The following is a 25,772-nucleotide window of genomic DNA, read 5'->3' as shown; positions in this document are numbered from 1 at the left end:
GCATATATATAGCATGTATATACACATCACATATTTGTATGTAAATCTATCTTTTATTTCCTCTAACACGCTTCGTCACATACGCGCTTCCGTGAACCACACGTGCTTCCTCATTCGCACCGAATTCTTTATGTACATGACGTAAAGTGGCACAACTCTTTCGTACAGATTTTTTTTCGTTTTCGTATTTATTTCTCATACTCTCTCTCTCTTTCGCTCTTCCTCTCTCTCTCGTTCGCTCTCTCGCTCCACACTTGTCCCCGTTTCTTTTTACACAGTGCCGTACCACGATTTATTTTCGTCATCGTGTCGAAAGATCCGATCTTCTCACACGAGCGACCGTCTACAAACAACGAACGAGTAACAACTCGTTTCGCGCGAAATGCTTTCTAAAATCTCTTCCCTTTTACGATTTTTCACTTTTATTTATACGTACGCTTTTTCTCTATTCTTACTTGTATCGTGATTACACTCATACACCATTTTTTTGGGGGGTTTTTTTCGATGCTTCGACAACACGCTTCTTCGACAATTGGTTCGTCATCGATTTCTTCGTTTTTCGGTCTCTCGAATGGCGAGTATCGGAAACCGCACAATGTAGCGAGTTGTCAGGTCTGTAGTCCGGGTTTTTGCTTTTTTTTTTTTTGCTTTTCTGTTTTGGGGGATTTGTTTGTTCAAAGTGCGTATTGCCATTGGCGTAACCAGAATTTTTGTCTGGGGTGGGCCCGGGTTTAATGGCGGTTGCAGGATGCGATCGAGTGATTTCTGTATTTTAGTATTTGTAGAGTTGGAAATTTTCGTATTTGTAGAGTTGGAAATTTGGGAATGATTTGGAAGATTGGGTGTTTGGCGATTTGGAAGTTTGTGATATGAATGTATGATCATTTGAGAACCGGCAATTTTGGAATAAATTCAGGAAATTCATAGAGGCAGGATTTAATTTGCTGAGGATTTGGTAATTTGGTGATATGAGGACTCAAACAATTTCCTGATATAAGGACTCAAACAATTTAGTGATATGAGGGTTCAACAATTTGGCAAAATATGAGGAGTCAAACAATTTTGAAAATTTGAATATTGCAACACTAAGAAAATAGAAATATAAAAATTTAGAATTTTATAAATTATACTGAAGATTTAGAAATCTGAGAATTTCGCTATTAGGAAATTTACAAATTTATAAGTTGAAAATTTACAAACTTGAGGATCTGAATATTACAACATTTAAGAACGTGAAAATAGAGGAATTTGAACAAATTTATAAATCTGAAATAAAAAAAACAGAATTAGAAAATATTTAGATTTTGGTAATTCAAAGGTTTGGAATTTGGAAACTCTAAAATTTAAGAATATAAAAAATAAAAAAATTGGTAAAATAAATTCAGTTAAAATTTAAATATTAAACATCTGGATATTAGTGTCTGAAAATTTGAAGGTGTTGAATTTAAAAATTGTGAAGTTAAAGAATTTGAGAAATTTGTGAAATTTGGAAATTTGGAAATTTGAAAAATTTGGGAATTTGGGAATTTGTGAAATTTGGGAATTTGAGAAATTTATGATATTTGTGAAATTTGTAAAATTTGGGAATTTGAGAAATTTGGGAATCTAAGAAATTTGGGACAGTAAAGAATATGAGAATCTGATAAATTTGGGAATCTGGGGAATATAGAAATCTAGGGTATTTGGGAATTTGAGGAAATCATGAATTTGGAAAAGTTATGAATTTTAGGAAATTTGGAAATTTGTAAAATTCATGAATCTCATAAATTTGAGAATCTAGTAAATCTGGGACACCTGGAACATTTACTAAATTTACTAAATTTGAAAATTCAAAAAAATGAAAATCTGAAAATTCAAGCACCTGTAAATTCATAAATTTGCGAATCGCCAATTAAGTATTTGAAAATTGAAAATTTGAAATTCTGAGAACCAACATAATTCAAAAACTACTAATTAAAAAATAGTAAAATCTCTAACATTCCTACTTCCTACACCGTTCACACCACACAGGGAGTTGCAGTGATTATTGAACCAGGCCCACCCTGGTCCCTCCGTAGTTAGGCCAACGCGTATTGTCATTCGTGAGTCTCATATCGGGCAAGACTTCCAGATCGACGGTCGCCCCGTGCAAACTTGCATTTATTGTAAATACGAGCCGTGCTCGCTCAACGCCGCAAAATGTTTATAATAAATCGTAATTGTAAGCGCTTTTAAGTCACTATGCCGACGATATCTTCGATAAATGTTCTCTGTGTGTAACATCCGGCCTTTTCTTTCGTCTGCACGTGTACGTGTGTATGTTTCGTATGAATCTTTCTTTCCCTTCGTTTTCGCTATCAACGTTCTCTCTGTACAGTCCTAATCGCTGCCCAATTACACCCCTGTATGTCCAAACGCGTTTGGAAACAAGAAAAAAGGAAGAAGATACATATACTCTAACTTTCTTGCGTTCTTACATTTTGTCACTTTTTTCTCGCTTGTACGTCATTCTTTTTTTTTTCTTTTTTTTTGTATATATATTTTTTTATTTCGTTGGAACAAAATTCATTCTGCCGGTTCAAGCGTTAGAGATGTAAAATGTCGAGAAAGTTTCGTTCAGACAGTCGTTGAACTTCGTTACGATGCAAAATATATTTGTACCAAAAAAGACTGGACAGCATTTTCTTTTACCTTCAAAACGTTTCAGCTACTTGTTCCTTTCGTAGTATAAGAATAATTGCTTGTACTTTGGAATTTATTGTTAGCTTTGTAGTGATGTTACAGTGGTGGTGGAGGAAAGAAGAAAAGAACGTGAACGTACATCTCTTAATGATACACGAATCAACAATCGACCATTCTAACGGAGATTAGACGCTGAAACTAATAAATAATTCAACGAATCGAGATCACGCGCCGAGATGTGTTTTTCATAATATCTGAGTCCATTTTTTTTTTATTTTTATTTTTATCAATCGTCGATATTATTGAAAAACAATGAGTGGCTTTTACCCGAAGGACGATTCGATCTTTCCAGAAAGTTTACATCTCTATTTTATTACGAATATATAGATTTATATATATGTATATATATATATTTTTTTAATTTAATATTACTATTATTACTATACCTTAACATTAATATTATCATTTCGTTATAATTATTACTACTACTAATCTCTCACGCTCCTGTTCTACAGTTTCTGTTCAAGTGATATGGTTCTTTGACTTTTTCTTTTTGATTCGTTTAGGTATAATACTGATTTGATCAAGAGCATTTGAACTTTCCTCGAACTTGAACAACAACAAAACTCTCTTGTCCTTCCCTTCACTTTCTTCATTACTTTAAATGCGTACTCGAATGTACTTCAAGTGCAATACAGGCTTCTTAAAGGTATACAAGACCCTAGGGAGACTTAAAAAATTCCAGAAATAATACAGAGAATCTTTAGAGATTCTAGATGCTGGGAAGAACTTAGGGACCTTGACAATTTGGCAGATTCTGGATACGTCTGAGAAATTTTAGGTAAACTCTAGATAAACTTCAGAATAGATTGAGAGATGCTAGAACTTTGAGAGTTAGAAACCTAAAAGATCCTAGACACCCTTGAGAACCTCTGATTCTAGGGAGATCCTAAAGAGGACCTAGAAATGAGAAATGAGAACCTTTAGCAGATCCTAAATATACTATCTTTTGAGAAATGTAGAACTAAATTTCCTAGAAACATTCTAGAACCTTACAGAAAGCCTAAACTGCACCTGATTGTACTCAAATTAACACATTGACTGCCACAAGGATCACCAGCCCTTTAAAGTATAATTAATGTAATTAACCGGTGAAAACAATAGAAATTTCAGCATAACGTTATCATCATTCTAACATAGCAACTTGGATTTAGAGCAATTTTTAACAAATTAATCTTGCATATCCATTTTTAAGATGGCAGTCAATGTGTTAAACAAAGGAGTCTTCCGTATAACACTTCTCAATAACATTGCAACTGATAAAAATGATCAACATTAGAAGTATAATGTTCCTCAATGGGAAGAAGATTGTAGGAAACATATTCCAAATAATTACAATTAGTAAAATTATTAATAACTTGTACAATAATAACGGTTATAATCCTTCTGTTCAATTCGTTGCAATAACGATAGAATATTTATTGCTAATGTGATACTTGGAGATTTCAATTTTTTGTACAACTGCAAATCAATAACGGAAGTACAAAAAATTTCCCTTTATTGCTGCTTACAGCGTTACAACACTATACAACATTCATTTGTAAAACATGTTTTATTAGTGTTATGCTAAGAAATATTGCTTATAGTTACAAGAAGAAGATTTTTCATCTTATTGCCAATATAATCGAAGATCGTTAAGGATACACCAATGATTATCAACATTTCAACAGCTGATTAGTAAGCAGCAATAAAGAAACTCGTTCTAATAATTACTATTGCTTCTGATTATGTACACGTGGCTACAGGATATCGTTTCGTCAACAATGATTCGTTACTACTTGGCAAGCTTCGAGCACTTTCCTACTACGTACAAATTGATTGATTATCTAGAAAAATAATAGGAAAATATGCAAGGTATTCGTAGAACTGGGACCAAATTGATTTATGTATTAATAAATTCAAACAGGTGAATAATTTTCATTCTATCAGCTTAATACACGAATACTGTGTGTCTACTTCTTGGGAAATTTCAGCTTTTATATACAACAAATAATGTTAACTGCTCCTTTATGCTGTATAAAAATCACATTTACATCTACTTTATAAATTTGTTAAAAATAATATTTTTGTTTATTGTAAGTTTCCTTAATCTATTATTCTGGTTGCACACACTTTTATAATTTTCAATATGGAGTACTCAGAATATCAATTTTTCCATTCGATACTTCAATTTTCTATTTTGTACTATTTGCGTAACTTTAGTGTTACTAAAAATTTTCTTTATCCATTTAGTTTACACATTCGCTATCAATTGGAAATTCATCCATCGTAGATTAAGTTCTTTCGTTTTACAAAATAGTGTACGATATACAATGTTTGTGCATTATATTATTTCTTAAATTATACACCAATTTTCTATTGTAAATATGTAGAATAAAAAGTTATTTCATATGGAAAATCAGGAACGTTAGATCTATATGAAACAAGTAGCGTCTGTGTTAAATTAAAATTGTAGAACTGGTCAAATGAGACCCTCATTCTTGTCAACGTGTTAAACAGTATTTTTTAGACATCGTACGAATCTTTCGACTATTTAAATGTATTAACACAATGATTTGGCCACAACTTCTTACGGATACCCTGTATATTAGTTAATTTGAAATTAATTCTATAAACGAGTAAGATTTTAAACTCTACCATTATACGAGATTAGTCTTTTATTAGAAAAGTTCGATCGTTACAGACTCCTTTGTTTTTCATGTTACAGCGATGGACAGATCAAGTCCTGCAAAATTTAAGAACATGTTAATAGAAATATCAAACTTTTCAGTTCACAAATTTGTAAATTTGGTAACATGGAAATTTGTAAATTTACAAATTGAAAAATTTGATCATTTGAAAACTGAAATATGTACATATAAATTTCAGATTTTCAAACTTTTTAATTGAAACTATTTCACGAACAGAGTTGCCCATCACTGTTACAAAATAGATTTCTAGTTATCAAACAACAGATTACAATTTATCAAGTTACTTCCGTGTATCCCACTTGGACGAAATCTATCGTTTAAAGAAATAGCCTATTACCAAGAAAAGTGTTACTTCTAATGATGAAATTGAAGATGTTCAACGTTTATAGATTCAATAGAAATTTCACGAACTTCTCGTCGGTCACAGCCACTTCAAAACTTTTCTCAGGTAGTTTCAAAAATGATCGATCACTACAATGGTAACGGCAAGACAAACTTTTTCTTTTTGTTCATTTTTTTTTTATATTCCTTAATAGTCCGGCATGAAGACACTGGGTATTTGGATAAAAATGGCACTTTTACTAAATATCACGACACCGAATCAGATTCTATAAATTACGACGATTGAATTTCCCCGAAGAAATTGACAAAAGTTTGACTAACTTATAATCAAACCCATGGTTTCTTCACTACCTTAATCTTTCGATTGATTCAGTAATTTATCGATAAATAATTAATTTTTGGATCTCTTTGGAGCTTTGAGAAGATTAAATATATTATTTAGAAAACATGTAGGAAATATCTTTCCATTTTATAAAAAAATAATATCAATATAGCGAGTTAGTATTGTTAGAATAAAATTATCAACGTCAGATGATTCGAATACAATAGTAAAATCACAAGTCTCTGAAAGCTTACGCTCCCTTTCCCACAGTCAAACTTTCATCCTTGCGAAACATTAATTCTAAAAAAAAAAAAGAAATATTAATCTCAAAATTTACTCATCGTGGCTACTGACTAGCTGCCAAAAAGAAAATTCATTACCAACCAAAAGAAATACCTGAGAAATTCTTTTATACCCAGAAGTTATTTGAAAGGAAGCTTTTTTTAAATGCATATTTTTTTTCGAAGTCACACCTATCCGTTCTCTTCTCACTCTTGTTTCGATTCTCGTTAGTTTAGATACCTAAAATCTAACTCACATAGATCTGATGCACAGTAATAAGAGGTTTTATAATTAAAAATTACGAACCACCGTAGTTAATTGGAGCTAGACAAATATCTGCCAAATTATGCGATTCTAATAGAATTAGTTTAACACTCGCTAACAGTGTTTTCAGTTAAGAATCGGTTTAAATGCAGGTAGCAACTTGTTTACGAGTACAACGCAGATTGCCACTCCACTCACGTCTAAAACGCTTACGCTTAATTCAAGTTACACTGTTCTTTCCTTCTTTTTTTTTCTTTTCTTTTCATTTTTTCCTCCATTATCCGCTAACAAGATTCTAAACGCATGTAACGCATTTTTTTTTGTTTGCTTATACTTAAAAAAGATGGGCGATCAATAAAAATCGTATAAAATTGCTTCAGTTGCACGTGATTGCATGACTATCTGTATAAATAGGATGAGAATTACCTAACTATTAATAAGTTAATAAACGAGTGATGAGTTAGCGTATATTTTGTAATTTTATACACACAGGAGCGCAAAGGCAGCTAAACGATCGAACACTTATGGTTTGTTGTTCTTTCATTCATTCTCACTCTCTTTCTCTCTGTCTTTCTCGCTTTATCGCATTATGTATGTACATCCATTCATTCTTATTCACTTTCTTCTACTTGTATTCCTTTCTCACCGTGTTTTTTTCATTTTTTGTTTATTTGCACTCATTCAAGCGTTGCGCATGTAAGAATTGAGAAAATATATACATAAAAACGTCGTGTAGCGATAATAGAAGTAATAGTAATAGTTTTAATAGTAATAGTAGTAATAGTGGTAGTAGACATACTAGTAGAAGTAAAAGTATGAATGATAAATATAGTCAAACGTGGTAGTTTCACCTAATTAGAACACATTGCATTGTATTCTTTTTTTTCTTTGCATTTCATTTATGGCTAGTTTACTAGAGAAACAGGGAAAAACCGGGACGAGATGGGGTGGTAAGTAGCCCATAGGTATCGTTGGAAAGACGCGAATCAATACCTAACACAAACCTCTCAAAATGTATTCTAAAAACTTAGAGATAAGAACATTGCATTCTGTGTAATGCTTCTCTTCGTTCTTTTTTTGCATTTTTTCTTTTCATCCTTTGTACACGACGCGAAATCTTTTTTACAATCATAGTTAAGAATAATTACTATCATAAATAAGAACTTGTAAAAAGTATACCTGGTACCGTGAATCGCGAAACATCCTCTGTTAAAAAATCGTCGTCCTGAATATAAGGGATGTCTACAAAAATCACCAAAAACTTGCACGAGGAGCGATAGCAGTCATCTTTTGAACGGTCCTTACAAAAGAACATATCGAGAACCCGCACACGCCGATTTTGATGGAACTTGTACGAAAGATAGATCTCAGAAAAATATTTCATACATATTCCCGTTTAGCGGAAATCGTTCATATTGGAGGGGTGATAACAGCCCTCAAACTTCAGGATTAGAAACATATTTCCTACCATATCTCAAAAACTAAAGCGTGTAGCCTTGTTTTTTAAATCAGCTATTTCTCAAAAAATCATTTATTCAGATAATATACTGAAACTTTGAATTTTTCATTTTATTCTCATTGCTAATATCACTACATGGCAAAAAATATTACAATAACACATAACCTCTTTACTTCATATATGCGTTAACCTTTTCAGTTCATATACCTCTACAAATTTACATGTGGATAATTAACAATAAAAATTATATAAAAAGTTAAAATTTTCAATATATCACTTTCTCTAAACGCTTTAATTTTTGAGATGCTCCAAAAAATATATTTTCAATTCTCAAGTTTGAGGGTTGTTATCGCCCCTTCGATATGGACGATTGTCGATAAATAAAAAATGTGTATCAAATGTTTTTCTGAGAACTATCTCCCATAAAAATTTCATCAAAATCGGTGTGTGCGGGTTCGATATGTTCCCTTGTTAGATTGTATTGCTGTGGCGGAATCGTGATAGTGGTAATGACAATGATAATGACAATGATGGTAACAGTAATTACGGTAATGATGATGGCGATAAACTGCTGAGTGGTCCGTGGCAGGGGATCACTTGTCAGAACTTAGGCACTCTCCAGGTTGTTTCATTATGCTGTAGTCTAGACGATACTGAGCTGAAAGTCGAAATTCTTCTTAGTATTTGTGAAAGGAAAGAGATAATACAAATTGTATACATTTTGTGAAAATCTTAATTTCTTACAAACATCATAATACCTCTTAACCTTATATGCGGTCCATTTATTCTATTTTATTAGTAATTTAGTTAATATAGTACATCCATACAGATTAAAAAACTTAAATTTCATTTAAAAAAATACTTGAAACATTTCTGTGTCTGGAAGCATGTTTGGACCACAACAAGGTAACTATTATACTACATAATATTAAATACAATTTATAAATAATAAGTAAACTTATCTACCAGTGAGACAATTTAATATATTAATATATACTACCTTTTCGCTTGTATTACGTTGTACTACGGGACATCATGTATGTACTGAGCATTTCAATAACAAAGTACAACGTAAAAACTGTAGATTCTTCACACCAGAACAAATTGTAAATTCTTTTATCATTTTGCAATTTACAACCTCGCGTCACAATATAAACAACTAAAAATTGGAAAATCAACTTCGAAAGTTTAGGACCCTTGAAATCTTGTTCTCAAAACTTATGATCTTCACTCTTCCAATACTTTAATGGCACAAAACGGTCATTCACCTCAGTCTTCATTTTCTCAGGCTCCTTTTTTTCTAGAAGCTGATATTGACCAGCTACTCAACTATTCACATTGTTTACATTTTGAAAAGGAAGATAAATTGCAAAATAGTAAAGGAATTTTCAATTTGTTTTTCTTACAGAATCCGCAGCTTTCAGCTTGTACATTATTTTTGAGATATTCTGCATACACACAATTATACATCTTAATTATATGAATCAGAATACAGAGATATATATATTTTTCATCAAATTTGATATTAATATTTTGTATATGAAAAATAAATAGAGCATAAGATTAAAACCAATAAAAGAAATTACCTTTTTTAGTAAGGTCCTCCATAGTTTGATCTTTACAATCGACTGCGAGGTGACTACTACTGCCACAATTATAACACGAAATTTTCGTTGGTGGGACGGCAGCAGGTGCATACGTAACAACTGGAGTAGGTGGCATATAAGGCGCCTGTACTGGTGTTGCGGCTGCATTTGGAGGAGGTGGTGGCGTACCTCCTGATGATGGATGTCCAGGATACTGGTACATCATTTCACCGTTTGGTTGGTAGGTAGTTGGATAAGCCGGCCTTGTGTACGGTCCATGCGAGAAGTTCGAATAAATACCACTGCTCGGTCTCAAAGCCGAGAAATGACCATGCGGCAGATACGTGACCTGCGAATGCGACGGCGGTGCAGGGAAGGAAACACATTGTGAAAGATTCGGTGGTCCACCACCGTTCACCATTTGATTTTTATGACGTATAACATGCGTCTGATTTCTTCTGGTACGTTGCCTTTCCGGTCCTGATTGTATAGGTTGCTGAGGTGTTGCGTGTGACACTGCACTCGTAGAATGTACCGGCACGGAACTAAGGTGATCAGAAACTGGTGGCGCGTTATTCTCGCTTCCACTCACCCACGGTGCTGCTGGTGGTGTTTCTGGCGGTGATCTACTACCGGTACTGTCCGAACTACTACTTTGAGAACAATGCCTACTACTCTCAGGGTCTAACCTCAAGGCTTGTAATTGTGTCAAACAGTATACGTGTTGAGCATTGCACCTGAAATGTTTTAACGTTACGTTAGATCGGTTTGTTTGAACAAGTGTTACCGTTCTTCTTACCTTGAATACCGATTTTGTACCCCAGCAACGGGTAACGTGAGACAGGCGTAACAGGGCGCATTTTGTGCAGCATACATCGGTGGTGGTGCAGGATACATCTGTATTTGCGCAGGATCTAATGGTGGCATAGTAGGATATCGCCGTAAATTAGAAGTAGCTGCATGATTATGATGATGATGCATTGCCGGATGCTGTTCCTGTAATGGCATTGACTTACTGCTTTGATTGCCGTTATCGTTTAACATCTCCATTCCCGGTATAGCCTAAATATATTTTTTTTATTTTTATAATATTCAAGTGAAAATTAAAACTGTTCTAATATATTAAATAAAGTATTTAGTCATTACTTCATTTTCATTTGGGTCTACAACTGGGTGTGTTGTGCTAGTAGTATTGTCCAACTTTTTATCAGGAGTGATTTGATTTAAACCGTTAGTGGTTTGACTTTTAACTATACTCCGTAATTGTCCTACTGCATTTGGCGTTAATCCTATTTCCCTCAAATCCTCATCGCTCATTCTCCGAATCTGTACTCAATATGTTGTAAGTAATATAAGAATTTCTTATAAAAACTTCTATTATGTATTATATACAAAATAAATATTTTACAGTATTTTATAACATATAAGCATCAACTAATCTAAAACTATACTATCTCACCTCGTCGAGAGAAAAATTCTGCAAATTGCCTTTGAAATTTGGCATTTCCTTTCCTAACGTTTCTCGTAAAGAGTCACCAGAAGTCGAAGATCGCAATCGTGGTGGTGGTGGTTGTTTTGATTGAGGTGCTGCCGGAATTAAGGTAGAAGAGGTATTCTCGATGCTATTATGCCGTGAAAAAGTAGTAGAACTGCTGATAGATAAGGGAACAGAACGTGATGGAAGCAGTGGAGGTTGACTAGGATGACTTCTGCTCGTACCCAACGTGGGAAGTGGAGGAAGGGAATTGGCATTCGAACTGGAGATGCTTGTCTGACTGTTAGAGGCACTCGTTGATGTTGTTAAGGTGTTCGAAGTAGACTGTGTCACTTGTGAAGAGGTGCGCGGCATGGTATTATTTCTGCGACCCATTGGGGAATTACTGCGACTAGGAGATCGAGATTGGGATGGCGACGACTGGCGACTGACTAAGGGGGAAGGTGGATAAGCCAACATATCGCCAGTATGATACATCAGTTGATTTCCCATCATAACCTGACCTGTCCATGGTGGCATATGATTTACTGATGGAAAACCAAGGTGAAGATACTGTGTTGCACCACCTGATCCCATTGGCATTTGTTCTGGAGTTGGTAAGCATAACCCAGGTGGAGGCATCGAAAGACCAGGAGGAACTCCAGTTACCATGGTATTATTTCTCATTGCCATTTCTCCTATAAATAATATACAAATATTATTAACACCACTGTACTAATAGAGAATTGTATGTATAAACAATTATTGTTTTCAATTTATAATTATTTACTAATTGCATAAGTTATACAAATTACCATGGTAAGTTTGCATTGGTGGAGGAGCCATCATACAACTGCCTTGCATCTCTGTGTCCATTAATCGTTCATTTGTGCTCATACATGGTGTACAACCCTGCTATTATAATAAATATATTAACAAAACAAATAATAAAAAAATTTGTTTATTTTGTAAATAAATCAGTGTTTAAATGTTCAAATTGATGTATTTTAATATTACTAATATAGTAGATTAAATACTTAATGGTTAACATAAAACACATACTTGTGTTTGCTTGTAGGCTGAATTTGACTTTGAGAGATTCAATCGAGCTTCTTCTTCTTGAAGCTTTATGTAGATGTTACCGAAGACACTTTTCTGCTCATAAGTAAACGCTGGATGATTTAATGCCATCGTATACAATAAGAGCAGCTCTTCCAAAGGTTGGTCATCCGGTGTAAAGATGGTCCCATTTAATAGGTTAGAGATCTCTTGGTAGTCAAAATTTGATAGATTCTTGTACAAGATAACTGCACATGCATAATTACACGAATGTAATAATGCCATATAAAGAGCAAGTTTTCTTCGTGTGCGTTTATCTGCCACGCCTAAAGTCGTCAGCTCAGCAAGATCAGAGGCACTATTTGCATGATGTTCCGTGTCACGCAGGTCATTATAATCCCGCTTACCAATATCCTCCACGCAAGTGCCAAGATATCGTACTTCAAATGGCAGGCACATGTTTAATAACGTGCACATGACATCGATGCGTTTATAACTGCACATATATGAAAATACATATTATAAAGGCACTTTCTTTTTATATATATTAAAATCTTAAAATGCTAATATATATACAATTTATGTATATTAAAGCTAATAAATATAATAATATTTTATAAAAAGTTCATATGTACAGGAAATTATATGAACATGTCAATACATAGGAAATTACTTAATTATTTGTAATTTGTTATAACTATAAACATGTTAATTTTACATCTTACATTGTTTTATTTTCATGTTATATATTTCATATTAAGTTTTCAAGTGCATCATTAATGACATAAATGCTTTGAATGTCATATAAAATAAGTCTTTGTAAATTGTCATATATCTTAGAAAAAAATAAAATAGTTTATTAAATGTTATTAAGAGCATCAATTACAGAAATAACTGTTAAAACAGCATTAAAATGATATTTAAAGTTCATATAATATACATATATGAATGTTTCTAATAGAGATATGTATATATTTCATTTAACTTATACCTAATTCAAAAATCTTTAATAATACATAAAATTTAAGAGAAGTTATAAATGGTACTGATATTTATAACAATACAAATATACATATATATGTTACAATTTTCAATTTCAAGAAGGAAGCATACAAAAAATGTATTGTATCACTTCATTGTTACATTTTAAATGTACCAGTAATTATAGACAAATATAGCTACTACCATACATGGTACTTGGATGCAATAAACAGAAAAATTACGCGTCGAAAACGAAGTAAATTGGACATCAACGAAAATCAACATTCGTACAACTCGTCGAATGTTAGTACGTTCAGAATAGTTTCTAACACAATTAGTTAAGATCGTAGAATATTCTTTTTGGTTAGTTCGAAATTTAGCAAGAAGAATGAGGAGGTCACGATGGAAAACGTAACAGCGTGATTAGGGATAAGAGAGACAAAACGATTTATCTTGGACAAAGAAAATATGGCATTAACCAGGAACAAGGGTTGATGATGTTTCTATTACCTGGACAGATTCCCAAACCATGATACCACGTTCTCCTTACACACCATTGCCAGACAACATTGATACCACTTGGGCTGAAGAAAGCGCCGATGCGGACAGCTTTGGCGCCTCGGGTGTTGCTATCAAGTGACAATCACGGCGGGGTCTGGTACAATAACGAACCAGTTCCAAACCGTTCACAAATGTGAAAGACTCTTCAAAATCCGGGGGCAATCAGCCGTGGCGAGCACATCAAACGCACAGCGGCGGCAGCAGCAGTACAGCACACCGTGAAGCATCCACATTCGCGGCAGCAGGCAGAGGCAAGAACGACCGAATGATCGGTGAAAACGACAAGCGGCGACGAACGAACCACGCGTTCATCAAAAACTTCCCATAAACGAGCGCACGATCGCGTTATCGGAAGTAAAATTCTACCTCTGCAATTGTCTTTGCTGCGTATGTTAATTTTCACAAAATGTTCCGAATCGAAAAGTCTGAGTCTCGAGGTCCGTTCACATGCTCGCGTTAAAAAAGGCATCAGGCACTTACTGCTCCCGTCTAGGATTAAGCAGCGTTTTCATGTGGCTGACAATCATGGATACCAATCATCGTATTGGTTACTTTCAATTTACCTTCTGATAAAAAGGATATTTTAATATTTGATCTAACATGGCAGAATTTATTTTCTGAAAAATATATAACTAATATCTCTTATGAATAGGTAGAAAAGTATGCGTACAAACATGAAATTTGAAATATTCGATTTAGTAGTAATTATATTTTTAATAGACAGTAATTTTTTCAATTTATTAAACTAATGTATGTATGTGTATATTATGTATACAATTCATCTTACTGCAGAAATAAAAGTAATTAAGAAAAACGATAAAAAAATATGATTCTGTGTGAACGGACTTTACACGAACATGGTAGTCTTCTTCAGAAAAAACACTGATGTTGTGAAACGTCTTAAAAATTAAGAATTTAAATATTTAAAAATTCGAAAATTTGGAAATTTAAGAATTCGAGAATTTAGATATTTGAAAATTTCTAATATTCTTTGGTTTGCATGAGTGGTTGGAATTTCCCTTTCTTATATCGCCATTTTTTTTAAAAGACGGGATTCCCCGTAGTGTACAATACCCAAGTTGTGTTCTTATCATTCCCGGGACTTCTCGGAAACATTTTCATATTTATTATTAGAAGTATTTGTAATATCTTCGTATTCATCATTAATATTTTTATACAACTTGTATAATTAATTTCAAATGTAAAACTTATTTACAATAAATCGAAAAAAAAAACAAAGATTTAATTGACAATGTTTTATATAATTGCTTGACCAGAACCAAATAACAAATACACTATACATCCTAATGCATCTATTATAGCTATAAATATAAATACAACGGACCAGCTATGTGTTACATGCAGAATATGTCCAGAAAAATATACTCCAAGGAATCCTGGAAAGATGTCACTATTATATTTTTGCTTTATATTAATACATTTGTACTTTTATTTACCAGGTATAGCACCAACAGTATTCATTAATCCAAATACACTGCCAGAATGTTTGGGTGCAAGATCAGAAGGATTCACTGCAATTGCATTGTTATGGAAACCTGATCCACCAATTATAAATGCAAGACAAATTATAGCACTTTGGAAGGTTTTCACATTTGCTGAAATTCATAATTTAATATTTCATTTCACTACTTATTTATTTGGTGCTATTATACACATACCTAAAAGTAGTAAACTTATAACTTCAGTTATAAAACATATTGTTTCAATTATTTTACGTGTCACTGTAACAGAGTATCCAGCTCTGATGATTTTTTCAGAAAGTGCTTTGCCCAAAAATGTACAAGGTAGAATAGACAACCATGGTACCATATTTACAACCCAACCCTAAATGTTATAAATTGTTTAAAACATTGAAAATCAAGCAGAATACTGGAATATTTATTAGTAATTAACTACCTTCACTTCAGGAAATGTATCATGAAAATATGCTGGCATCCAGGACAACAATACAAAAAAGCAATTATTTTGGCAAGCATGACCTATTACACATGCCCTGAAAATTATGGTTTATATATGAGAGCTATTTACTTAACAATTTATTACTGCACTATATATAAAAAAATATTTATAACTATATATACTTTTTACATTAAGTTTTGTGTCAGAAATTTTGTGATTTATGATAATTGAATTCAAATTGACCCCATGCACAATGATTACCAGAATGGAGGTTTTTTCAGGAGCTTCAACCAAGGCAAAGTGTAGCTAGTAGTAGATTTAATAGACGTTGTTCTTTCCTTAAATGGGAGAATATGGTAACTTAATAGAAGTGTCCATGCCAAGCTCAAACCTCCTATATGAATAAATTTGTTAGTTTACTGTATTCACAAGCTGCATATGTTAGTAATTAATACACTGCAATCATTAACAATGTTAATATTACAATTAAAAACACATATACCTATAATACATTTGGAAAAATATTTTCAAATAATTGTGAATGTATTAAAATCCACAATAAAATTTCAGCCTATTTACTGCTTATAATATAACACGAAAAGGAAACAGTTAAATACATTTTATAAATCTAGATAAATAATTAATATGGTATCAAAATACAAACAATTAAATACAATATATATACATTTATTTACCTAAAATTTGAAAAACTGTCATCCAGTTATAGTTTTCCAATAAATAGGAACCTAAGGATCCAGTAAGCAATGTACCAAGAGCAGATCCAGATGTTAATAGACTAAAAAATGATGCTCTTTCTGTTTCATGTAATCGTTGACTTATTAAACTAATCATACTAGGAAAATGCATTCCTATAATGTAAAATTTTTGTAAGTTTAAAAAGCATATATTTTTTATGTGTTTAAGTTTAATTTGTTAATTTCATAAAAATACCTTGGAATGCTCCATTTATTGTTCTTACAATTGCTACTAATAATACAGATGAATCACTTTTTGAGAAGAATTCTATAATTTCTGGCATAAAGAATGTTGTCATAGACCATCCAAGAGCCGAAATTAATAATACTTTTTGTCCTCCAATTTTATCGCTAATATAACCACTTGCAACTTGTGTTAAGGTATAACCACCAAAAAAACTAGATAATATTATTCCAGAATCTGGTTTGGACCATTGTTTCTCTTTACTTATAATTGGCATTAATAAGGGAACAGATGTCCTTGTGGCATATATGAGACAAGTGCCGCACAATAGTGATAAAAACCATTTTCTTCTTTCCTTTCTACAAAATAGTTCAGATTTATAATATTTGTTATGAAAATGTTTTTTGATATATTTATAATAGTTACCTTGACCAAGATGAATTTGTTTTCTCATCTTGGTTGAATCCTAAAGGTATTTGCATTTGCATTTTTCATCAAATAGTTTAGTTCATAAAGAACTATGGTTAGTTTCATTTGTTTAAAATACATATGTTGTATATATGCATATTTTTATGACTATTAATTGACGAATATTGATTAAAACTTAGAGTAACATTGTATTATTTCTAAATATTATAAAATTACAAGCAATACTGAATTTATACATTTGAATCATTCTTTTGATTAGTTAAATTTTATATAACAAATTAACTGTACCTTTACGTTTACAACCTACGAAAGGTACTAAACGCAAATGACTACTGTGTTCTTTTTGTATGACAGGTCATATTTAAAATGGGATTGTATATTCACTTTGCTTACATAAGTTTTTAAATTGCACGTTTTAATCTTAATTGCATTTCCTACGTACATAAATAAATTGAAAATGAACCATTCGAAAATTTCACGCAGTGAAGTAGTCAATAATATGAAGTTGTTCCTTCAATCGTCTATGATAACACATATACGTATATATATTATGTATAAGTGAATGTCACTTCTGTATACACAGGTTTTCTTTGAATAACGATAAATCAGAACACCTAAACATTTGCCACGGATTTTACCTTTTCAAATTTCCATATTCCCTAATTCCTAAATTAAAAATGTTCTAAATTCTCAGAATAATATAAACAATTCTGCGCAACAAAATAAAATTGATAAAATATAAAACTTTCTGTAATATTAAATAAATTGGGCCCTTAGACCAAGATCAAGGCAACCAATAACTTTTCTTTTCCGAACCCTACAAGTTTTGCATTTCTATATTGTACCTCCTTTGAATTGTTGAGAGCTTCTACTTGAAGCTCTATATACTTTTATTTTGCTGAAGCTGCATATACTTTTATTTTGCATAAATCTTTGCTGTGTACATGTATCCATATGGAAAGCTTGAATTTACTAAATGGATATGCGTAAATGTATTTGAGATGTATAATTATTGCTTCACATATTTCATACATTATGTATGTACCATATGTCAGGTACCTGTTTCCTATTGAGGATAATGTTCTTAAATGTTAATATTTTTAAATCAAAATCTTCGATAAAGTATTTGCATGTTTAAAATCAAAATGAATCGTCTGAAGCTTATCATTTGAACAAATTGATAAATTTTGAACAAGACGTTATATACAAATTCAAAATAGGTATTTCTATAATCGCGTAATCATTTATTCGTTTGACCTTGAAGATTTATTGGTTACTGAATAAGTACAGAATAATGATATTTGCGTCATGTTGTATAACATGTAACCATACATAAAAAATAAAAATCTTTATCTTGATAGAACTTGTAAATACATAATCGTTAATTACACGTATGATTATTTTTATAATATATAGTATATTATATAAAAAATTGATTATGCAATGTAGAATAATATTGGATAATAATTACATGATAAAAAAACTAATTGTTTGTTCAAATAAGGTGCAAATTTGATAAAAAAATACGATACAATCATGTTACAGTGTGTGACACTGTTTCACATATACGCGCATGAGTATATATTATACTGTACATAACCGATACACGATAAACGTCAGCAGTTGGGTCCAGGCACTTGATTAGAACCTATTGAAATATTATATTACATTACTAAGAAAATGACACAAAGTAGGAGCCTTATTAGACTCAATTTTCCTCGACATTTACTTAACAAAAATGATAATGTTTTATCATATATTGTTAGACCAATGAGGTAAGACTTTAACGGTTTTAGTGTAGTTTTTAACCTTAGTATTATTATGAGATATTAGTTATTTGAAAATAACAGTTGCTATTCAATTTCATATTAGAAATATAAAACTTACTTTTTAGAAATTTCATATCACAAAATATTTCAAATGAATATAAAATATTTAAAGCATTATAATGCATGTGAATAAATTGTTGAATGAAAACATGTACAACTATTAAATTTAAATATAAATAAATTATTAAAGTATTTACTATATTTATTATTTATTATTATCTATTATTTTATGAAGTATTAAAGTATTTATCATTCATGTTCCAGCTCATGGTGGTCTCATGTTGAAATGGGACCACCTGATCCAATTTTAGGTGTTACAGAAGCATATAAGAGGGATCAAAATCCAAAAAAAGTTAATTTGGGAGTTGGTGCTTATCGTGATGATAATGGTAAACCATTCCTATTACCAAGTGTAATAAAGGTATAATTGCTATTTAGTAAAAGTACAATTTATAATTCAATAAAAATGGTAGAATATAATAGAGTTACATGTTTTATAGGCTGAAGAAAAAATTAAATGTAAGGGTATGGATAAAGAATATGCACCAATAGCAGGGAATGCAGAATTTTGTAAGCATAGCATCAACCTGGCACTTGGTGAAGATAGTGATATAATTAGGAATTGTCTGGTATGTATATTACTATATGTCTACCAATAATAAAAAAGATTATGAATAAAAATATCATTAAAAACTTACATTTTTTATTTATATTACTGTTTAGAATGCTACTGTTCAAGGACTTTCTGGGACAGGTTCACTCTGCATTGCAGCAAACTTTTTTACACACTTTTTCCCTGGTCATAAAGAAATATATTTACCAACACCTACTTGGGGGAACCATGGTCCTATATTCAAACTTGCTGGACTTTCAACAAAATCTTACCGTTATTATGATCCAAAAACTTGTGGATTGGACAGTGAGGGTCTCCTAGAAGATATATGTGTTAGTCACATATCAGTTATTTAAAAAGTATAGAATTATAGTCTTAAGTATTAATTACAATGTTACATTTTACAGAAAATGCCAGAAAAATCTATTATTCTTTTCCATGCATGTGCACATAATCCTACTGGTGTTGATCCCAAACCAGAACAATGGAAAGAATTGGCAAAAGTAGTAAGGAACAGAAATCTGTTTCCTTTCTTTGACATGGCATATCAAGGATTTGCTACAGGTATAATAATATTAATGTGATATTTAAGAAACTATGAACTTAATATATTTAAATATCTAATACGAATTTTTAGGTGATATAGTGCGAGATGCTTTTGCAGTTAGATTATTTGCTAAGGAAGGAATTCCATTTGCTTTAGCTCAATCCTATGCTAAAAATATGGGTTTATACGGTAAAGAGATAAATTAAAAATATTATATAAATACATATAAACACACTTTCTAACATTACTACTTTCAAATAGGCGAGCGTGTTGGAGCACTTACGTTCGTTACTTCGTCTAAGGAAGAAACTGATCGTGTTCTTTCACAATTAAAAATTTTGATTAGACCAATTTATTCTAACCCACCTATTCATGGTGCTAGAATTGTTAACGAAATATTAGGAAATTCCGAAATGAAGCAGGAATGGCTTTGTGATGTAAAAGGAATGGCAGACCGTATTATTTCCGTGCGTAAACAATTACAGGAGAATCTTAAAAAGAATGGTAGTTCTCGTGATTGGTCGCATATTACAGATCAAATTGGAATGTTCTGCTTTACTGGTCTTAATCCCTCTCAGGTATAGTGAAGACTAATTAATAATTTTTGTGGTTTAACTTAACTGGTAATAAATTGTTTGTGTTAATATTTATTTTATAGGTAGAGAAACTTACAAAAGATTATAGCATTTATTTGACCAAGAATGGCAGAATATCCATGGCAGGAGTGACATCAAAAAATGTAGAATATCTTGCACAAGCTATGCATGAAGTTACAAAATAGTTCAACATTTTTGTCAATGGTTAACTTAGCCAAATTCTGCCTTATAATTTCCAACATGCGATTTACATATAAACAAACTGCAACCTACATCAAAATGAAACGCATTTAATCTTACATACTGCTATTATAGAGATACTGCAGGCAGTATAACTTTTTATGAAACTCTAGTACGATGTTAACTTATATTTGGTATATATTATATTTAGAATTATATAAGATTTAGTAATCTTTATACCTCCAGGATGAGATTTATTTTTTCGATAATGTAGGCTACAATCTACCGTTTGAATAGTTCATTCTATAAGTAAGCTATGGATAATTGAAACAGAAACAGAGTAACATAACAGATCACAATATATACCAATGAAAAAATAAATAGTGATCTGTATCAAAATTTGTTCAATCATGGATAATACAGATGTTTCATTGTATTTTCTTAAAGAGATTCAGCCTATACCTAATTGTCACGCGATTTCTAAGACGTTGTATTTAATTAATATATAAAGCATTTTGTTTTAATATAAGAAATACATTTAGTTTCTATGTAGATAAATTCTACTAATCAATCAAACGATTAATGCATGTAAATTTATCTATTAATTGTACCAAATGTCAATAAAACTAATCGTTTATTTTTCTAATACCTTAGATATAATATGCAATAAATTCAATATATTGTATCATTGTGTCTTTTAATTACCCAATAACAAGGAATATCTTTAAAAATTTCCAAATTTCAGACTTAAAAGGTATATGTATATGAATATAACAAATGTGAAGGATATAACAAATTAAAAGGACACTGGATATACATTCGTTCAACATCATGAAAGTCATAAACATGCGCAGAATGAACAAAACTTTCGCAATGTGTTCAAGCATGATCTGTCATTTATGAAGTATACTTCTCATGACAGGAACTGTACATTGTTTAGAAGTCAGTTGCTTTGTCCGTGTTTTCACGGGCGAAAAAGTTATACTTGAATCTAAATTTGTATGTTTTCAGAGTTCCATTATCTGTAAATCTTTGAAGAGGTGCTGAATTACGTAAACATGGTAAAAAGATCCTCCGGATGAAGCGAAAAATAACGAAGAGATATGTCTGTTCGTCGGGTTTTATATTACATTGAGGTTAAGTTGTGTTCATCAAAATAACTTTCCGCTTTCAGTTTGGATTTAACGTATTCCTGGAGGTTCCACGACCTTTCAATACTCAGTACAAATGCTTCTCCGTGTCAATGTTGCCGGGTACATACCGACAAGATGTAGAACGCGGTGGAAAAAGTATACGTATTCATAAATCTTTTGTCTAGCAAATAAAGAAAAGATTGTAACATCTTAATTATTTTTTAGTAATCATGCCACCTTCAGCTTTAGAACAACTTACAAGGTTGAATATCAATTATCCCATGCTATTTAAATTAACTAATAAAAAAACCAATAGAGTTACTCATTGCGGAGTCTTGGAATTTGTTGCAGATGAAGGAAAAGTTTATTTACCTTATTGGGTAAATAAAAATTACAACTATTTTATTATTATTCTATTAACTATTATATAATATCAATCATATTTTCTGGTATAATTCAATATACATTTGCTTATAATTACAGATGATGCGTAATCTTTTGTTACAAGAAGAAGAATTGATAAACGTCGAAAGTGTTTCTTTACCAGTTGCAACATTCTCAAGATTTCAACCACAATCTGAAGATTTTCTAGATATAACAAATCCTAAAGCTGTTTTAGAAAATGGGTTAAGAAGTTTTGCTTGTCTTACAACAGGGGACATTATTGCTATAAAATATAATCAAAGAATTTATGAAATGTGTGTTTTGGAAACAAAGCCAGGTCCAGCTGTTAGCATCATAGAATGTGATATGAATGTAGAATTTGCTCCACCAGTAGGATACGTAGAGCCAGAGGAAGAAGTTAAGAAAGATGAAAATGTAATGGATCCTGCAGATTTAATGCCAGCACCAGCTGGTTTTGTGCCATTTAAAGGGCAAGGAAACAGATTAGATGGTAAAAAACGAAAAGATTCTGCTCAAGCAGAACCTTCTGCAAACAAACCAACATATGTTAGAGGAATACCAGATTATGATTACAAAATAGGCACTCTTATATTTTTACGTAATATGAAACCTACCAATAATAAAGAGGTAAAATATAATTTAGAACTGTATTCATATGGCATTGGAATTATACATAAATATATTTTTGTAGGTAAAAGATCCAGATGAATTTAAAGCATTCACTGGTGAAGGTTTTTCTCTTAGGAAATCAAGAAAATGATTGAATTACTAACAGTCTATTTATTTTCTTATTATTACATACATATTTGTAAAAGTGAGTATTTGTATTTGTTATTAAATTGTTGTACTTTTTAACAAAAGTCTTATAAAAGTTCCTTAACCATTAAAATACTTATTTTTTTTTGTTTGTTTTAAATTTGTCTGTTGTATATATATATATATATATATATGTATTTCAAAGTCTTCTTCACTTAAATGTAGAATAAACTAAAAATACATACATTACCGATTTTAATTTACCTAAGTTTGTATAAAACTTACTTTAATGCTTTAGCCTATAAAGCATTTGTCTTATAATTAATATTCAAAACTTATATACTAATGCAGATATGATTAATGTACAGTGGCTTAGTATCACAAATTACATGATTTCAATGAGAAGTTTAATCAACTAATGGACCCCAGAAATATTTACTAGGTTTTGTTGGATCTTCTGTAATCAAAAATTCACGACCTAGCGTTATAAATTCTTCGAAATTGATTTTTCCATCATCATTAGTATCAATATGACTGAAGGAAATAATTGCGTCCTGCAATACATATTTTTATTTAGTTCATTAGTTTATTTAAGTTTTGTTTCACAACAGGCATAGTAATTTTACTTACATCATGTGTAAGACCTAAGCATTGGAAAAATAATTGGAATTCCTCCACAGAAATTTCACCGCTTTGATCTTTGTCAACTGCCTGCAATTATATATTTAATATTTTTTTAAACAAAACTTCATAATGGGAATTAGTGTATATAGAACATTTTTCACGGATATTTACTTTGAATAAAAAGGGCAAGAAGTGATGGCACTTCTTTTTTAATGATGAGTCATTGAGAACATGTTGCATTTCTTCTAAATACTTTTCAACACATACAAGATTGTATGGACTAATTTCTCCCCACTGTTCTTCCCACATTTCCTATATGGAAAAATATATATATAAAATATATACTTTAAAGATTGTTTAAATAATTTATACTTATTTTTTAATACTTACATTTAATAATTTTTTAAATTCAACTTTAGCTTCTGGAGATAAATGCCCTAAATCACAAAATCGTTCTCCAAGGAGCATAAAATCATCATAACTAATGACACCGTCTTTATTAACATCTAAATGACTATGTAAAGTCCTCATTTTTCTTCTCCAAAAATGAGATTGACCCTAACCAAACAAAATTATTTTTTTTATTATCGATTTTAAAAATTAAATTATATAAAGTTAATTATGAAGAAATAAATGTAAACAATGAATTACAAATAATAATTTGTTCATGAAAAGAGTCACACAGTGATTAAATACAAATTGGAATACAGTAAAAAATAATATATTTAAATAAGTAATCGTTCATAATTCAAAACGGATTATAGCACGCATGCGTACATAGTATGCGTAATCGCGCATGCGTATTTATACGTTTATGAATTCAAAAATACTATTCATATGTTATTTGAATGAATACGTAAAATATGGATATACTAAATATGGATATAATTAAAAAACTATATGTCATATAATTATAGTATATATTAATTTCATAAGTAATTACACTAACTATACAACTTCAAAATATGATAAAAATGATAGTATTTATATAAAAATATATGACTTACTTTTTCTTGTTCGTTGTCTGATTCGCTATCGCTTTCATGTTCTTCATTTACAAATGCAGAAACTCCCGTCTGATGTACGTTCCTGTTATTGTGCACACATCGAACGATTTCCTGGTACTACAAATAAATTATATGTAATTTTTAATTTTAGTACACATTTTTTTTCGAATTCATAAAAAGCCAAAATTTTTTAAACCTTCACCGATTATATTTCATGTCAAATGTAGGAACAAAAAATTATTATTTTTCATTAGATATTAATTTAAATGCATTATATAATTAATTTATATTTCAGTACAGGAATCCATGTTTTATAGGGCCTACAGCAACCGTCTCGGTCGCCTGCATATAATGTATACAAATCCGCCATTGAATAAGAAAAACTGTGAATTGATGTATAAAGTGTCGAAACGGAGGTTTATGAAACAAATAACCCAGCAGGTAGCGGCGGGTCGTAAAATGAAAGTCTAAAATCTATTACGGCCACCATTTGTAACACGTATTAGCACGAAATAATAGTTATTTATTTTACACTCAAAAACGATGATTTTAAAGTATAAATAAATAATGTTAATCTTAAATGATAAAATAAATATTTTAAGAAACATTGTTTAAAATATCATGACATAAAACTATCAAATGTGCAATTGTTTATATACTTTTCAATATGCTCCAGGTAACAAAGTGTTTACATGTTATTATTTATATTTTAGAAAGCGTAATAGAGAATTACCTTAAATCTAAGATTTGATGATTGCACAATACTTCTCATCTCCGGTGCTACTTCGAAACGTAAAGCTGAAATAACACTTTTCTCAAGTAATTTATTTGAAAATGCAAGTCGTAGACTCCTTTGTAATAATGTTGCCATTTTTACTTGAAATATGTATTATTTTTATGAAATCAAAATATATCTTATTTCGTAATGAAATTATAATGAAAATGAAGAAAGTACACAATGAATTCGAACAAGATAACTTGAGGTTCACTTCGTAACGTTTAAGCTTAAGTACACATCAATACTAAAACTGTACTGTAGATTGGGCCCCTTAT

At 31.1% G+C, this 25,772-nt stretch overlaps 5 protein-coding genes across 11 annotated transcripts; 2 read left to right on the top strand and 3 right to left on the bottom strand.

Moving 5' to 3' along the window:
- Positions 1-626: 626 nt before the first annotated feature.
- On the bottom strand, positions 627-14,363 carry LOC100882525 (uncharacterized). 3 transcript variants are annotated; one of them, XM_076530763.1, is made up of 9 exons: positions 13,691-14,363; positions 12,203-12,695; positions 11,956-12,055; positions 11,126-11,838; positions 10,813-10,992; positions 10,683-10,728; positions 10,466-10,580; positions 9,667-10,403; positions 627-8,738 (listed from the first exon to the last, which is right to left on the bottom strand). In XM_076530763.1, the coding sequence occupies exons 1-9, from the start codon at positions 13,735-13,737 to the stop codon at positions 8,674-8,676; spliced, it is 2,496 nt and encodes an 831-aa protein (XP_076386878.1). In that variant the 5' UTR covers positions 13,738-14,363; the 3' UTR covers positions 627-8,673. The 3 variants fall into 3 exon arrangements, with proteins under 3 accessions (XP_076386878.1, XP_003706320.1, XP_012147694.1); XM_003706272.3 differs by having other exon boundaries at positions 10,466-10,728; positions 11,956-12,052; positions 13,691-14,362; XM_012292304.2 differs by having other exon boundaries at positions 10,466-10,728; positions 13,691-14,361.
- A 619-nt stretch (positions 14,364-14,982) lies between these two features.
- On the bottom strand, positions 14,983-18,053 carry MFS18 (major facilitator superfamily transporter 18). 2 transcript variants are annotated; one of them, XM_076530764.1, is made up of 9 exons: positions 17,875-18,053; positions 17,027-17,066; positions 16,613-16,959; positions 16,357-16,530; positions 15,923-16,055; positions 15,659-15,755; positions 15,421-15,586; positions 15,199-15,357; positions 14,983-15,138 (listed from the first exon to the last, which is right to left on the bottom strand). In XM_076530764.1, exons 1-9 carry the CDS (start codon positions 17,981-17,983, stop codon positions 14,999-15,001), a joined length of 1,365 nt encoding a protein of 454 aa, XP_076386879.1. In that variant the 5' UTR covers positions 17,984-18,053; the 3' UTR covers positions 14,983-14,998. The 2 variants fall into 2 exon arrangements, with proteins under 2 accessions (XP_076386879.1, XP_076386880.1); XM_076530765.1 differs by lacking the exon at positions 17,875-18,053 and adding an exon at positions 17,318-17,840.
- Positions 18,054-18,605: 552 nt separating this feature from the next.
- Positions 18,606-21,479, top strand: Got2 (glutamate oxaloacetate transaminase 2). The gene is made up of 8 exons (XM_003706252.3): positions 18,606-18,804; positions 19,123-19,279; positions 19,359-19,487; positions 19,582-19,803; positions 19,879-20,035; positions 20,109-20,207; positions 20,280-20,596; positions 20,677-21,479. Exons 1-8 carry the CDS (start codon positions 18,710-18,712, stop codon positions 20,797-20,799), a joined length of 1,299 nt encoding a protein of 432 aa, XP_003706300.1. The 5' UTR covers positions 18,606-18,709; the 3' UTR covers positions 20,800-21,479.
- Positions 21,480-21,696: 217 nt separating this feature from the next.
- Positions 21,697-25,650, top strand: Ufd1-like (ubiquitin fusion-degradation 1-like). Of its 4 annotated transcripts, XR_013037907.1 has the most exons (6): positions 21,705-21,899; positions 21,969-22,083; positions 22,153-22,307; positions 22,411-22,959; positions 23,024-23,146; positions 25,015-25,650. XR_013037907.1 is itself a non-coding variant. In XM_003706269.3 (5 exons), the coding sequence occupies exons 1-5, from the start codon at positions 21,853-21,855 to the stop codon at positions 23,090-23,092; spliced, it is 891 nt and encodes a 296-aa protein (XP_003706317.1). In that variant the 5' UTR covers positions 21,697-21,852; the 3' UTR covers positions 23,093-23,192. The 4 variants fall into 4 exon arrangements, 3 of the variants coding, with proteins under 3 accessions (XP_003706317.1, XP_076386883.1, XP_076386884.1); XM_003706269.3 differs by lacking the exon at positions 25,015-25,650 and having other exon boundaries at positions 21,697-21,855; positions 23,024-23,192; XM_076530768.1 differs by lacking the exon at positions 25,015-25,650 and having other exon boundaries at positions 23,024-23,192.
- Positions 23,093-25,590, bottom strand: CBP (sarcoplasmic calcium-binding protein). Its single transcript, XM_003706251.3, has 6 exons — positions 25,453-25,590; positions 24,720-24,836; positions 24,103-24,270; positions 23,884-24,024; positions 23,719-23,799; positions 23,093-23,642 (listed from the first exon to the last, which is right to left on the bottom strand). The coding sequence occupies exons 1-6, from the start codon at positions 25,588-25,590 to the stop codon at positions 23,496-23,498; spliced, it is 792 nt and encodes a 263-aa protein (XP_003706299.1). The 3' UTR covers positions 23,093-23,495.
- Positions 25,651-25,772: the final 122 nt, after the last annotated feature.

This window comes from Megachile rotundata, chromosome 4 (genome assembly GCF_050947335.1).
Source record: "Megachile rotundata isolate GNS110a chromosome 4, iyMegRotu1, whole genome shotgun sequence".
Taxonomy (NCBI): domain Eukaryota; kingdom Metazoa; phylum Arthropoda; class Insecta; order Hymenoptera; family Megachilidae; genus Megachile; species Megachile rotundata.
This window is presented reverse-complemented; position numbering and strand designations above follow the sequence as displayed.

Coding starts and splice junctions, on each gene's coding strand:
- LOC100882525 (XM_012292304.2), bottom strand. CDS start 13,737: ATGGTGTGTAAGGAGAACGTGGTATCATGGTTTGGGAATCTGTCCAG. Junction 12,696..13,690: donor TGGTTTGGGAATCTGTCCAG/GTAATAGAAACA, acceptor ATATATGTGCAG/TTATAAACGCATCGATGTCA. Junction 10,993..11,125: donor AGAATTTTTCTCTCGACGAG/GTGAGATAGTAT, acceptor TATTGAGTACAG/ATTCGGAGAATGAGCGATGA.
- MFS18 (XM_076530764.1), bottom strand. CDS start 17,983: ATGGATACATGTACACAGCAAAGATTTATGCAAAATAAAAGTATATGC. Junction 15,587..15,658: donor ATACATTTCCTGAAGTGAAG/GTAGTTAATTAC, acceptor TATAACATTTAG/GGTTGGGTTGTAAATATGGT. Junction 15,358..15,420: donor TATAAGTTTACTACTTTTAG/GTATGTGTATAA, acceptor TATGAATTTCAG/CAAATGTGAAAACCTTCCAA.
- Got2 (XM_003706252.3), top strand. CDS start 18,710: ATGACACAAAGTAGGAGCCTTATTAGACTCAATTTTCCTCGACATTTA. Junction 19,280..19,358: donor TATTACCAAGTGTAATAAAG/GTATAATTGCTA, acceptor CATGTTTTATAG/GCTGAAGAAAAAATTAAATG. Junction 20,036..20,108: donor ATATCAAGGATTTGCTACAG/GTATAATAATAT, acceptor ACGAATTTTTAG/GTGATATAGTGCGAGATGCT.
- Ufd1-like (XM_076530768.1), top strand. CDS start 21,873: ATGAAGCGAAAAATAACGAAGAGATAT. Junction 22,308..22,410: donor AAGTTTATTTACCTTATTGG/GTAAATAAAAAT, acceptor TTATAATTACAG/ATGATGCGTAATCTTTTGTT. Junction 22,960..23,023: donor AACCTACCAATAATAAAGAG/GTAAAATATAAT, acceptor ATATTTTTGTAG/GTAAAAGATCCAGATGAATT.
- CBP (XM_003706251.3), bottom strand. CDS start 25,590: ATGGCAACATTATTACAAAGGAGTCTACGACTTGCATTTTCAAATAAA. Junction 24,837..25,452: donor CATCAAATCTTAGATTTAAG/GTAATTCTCTAT, acceptor ATTTATTTGTAG/TACCAGGAAATCGTTCGATG. Junction 24,025..24,102: donor AATTTAAAAAATTATTAAAT/GTAAGTATTAAA, acceptor TTTTCCATATAG/GAAATGTGGGAAGAACAGTG.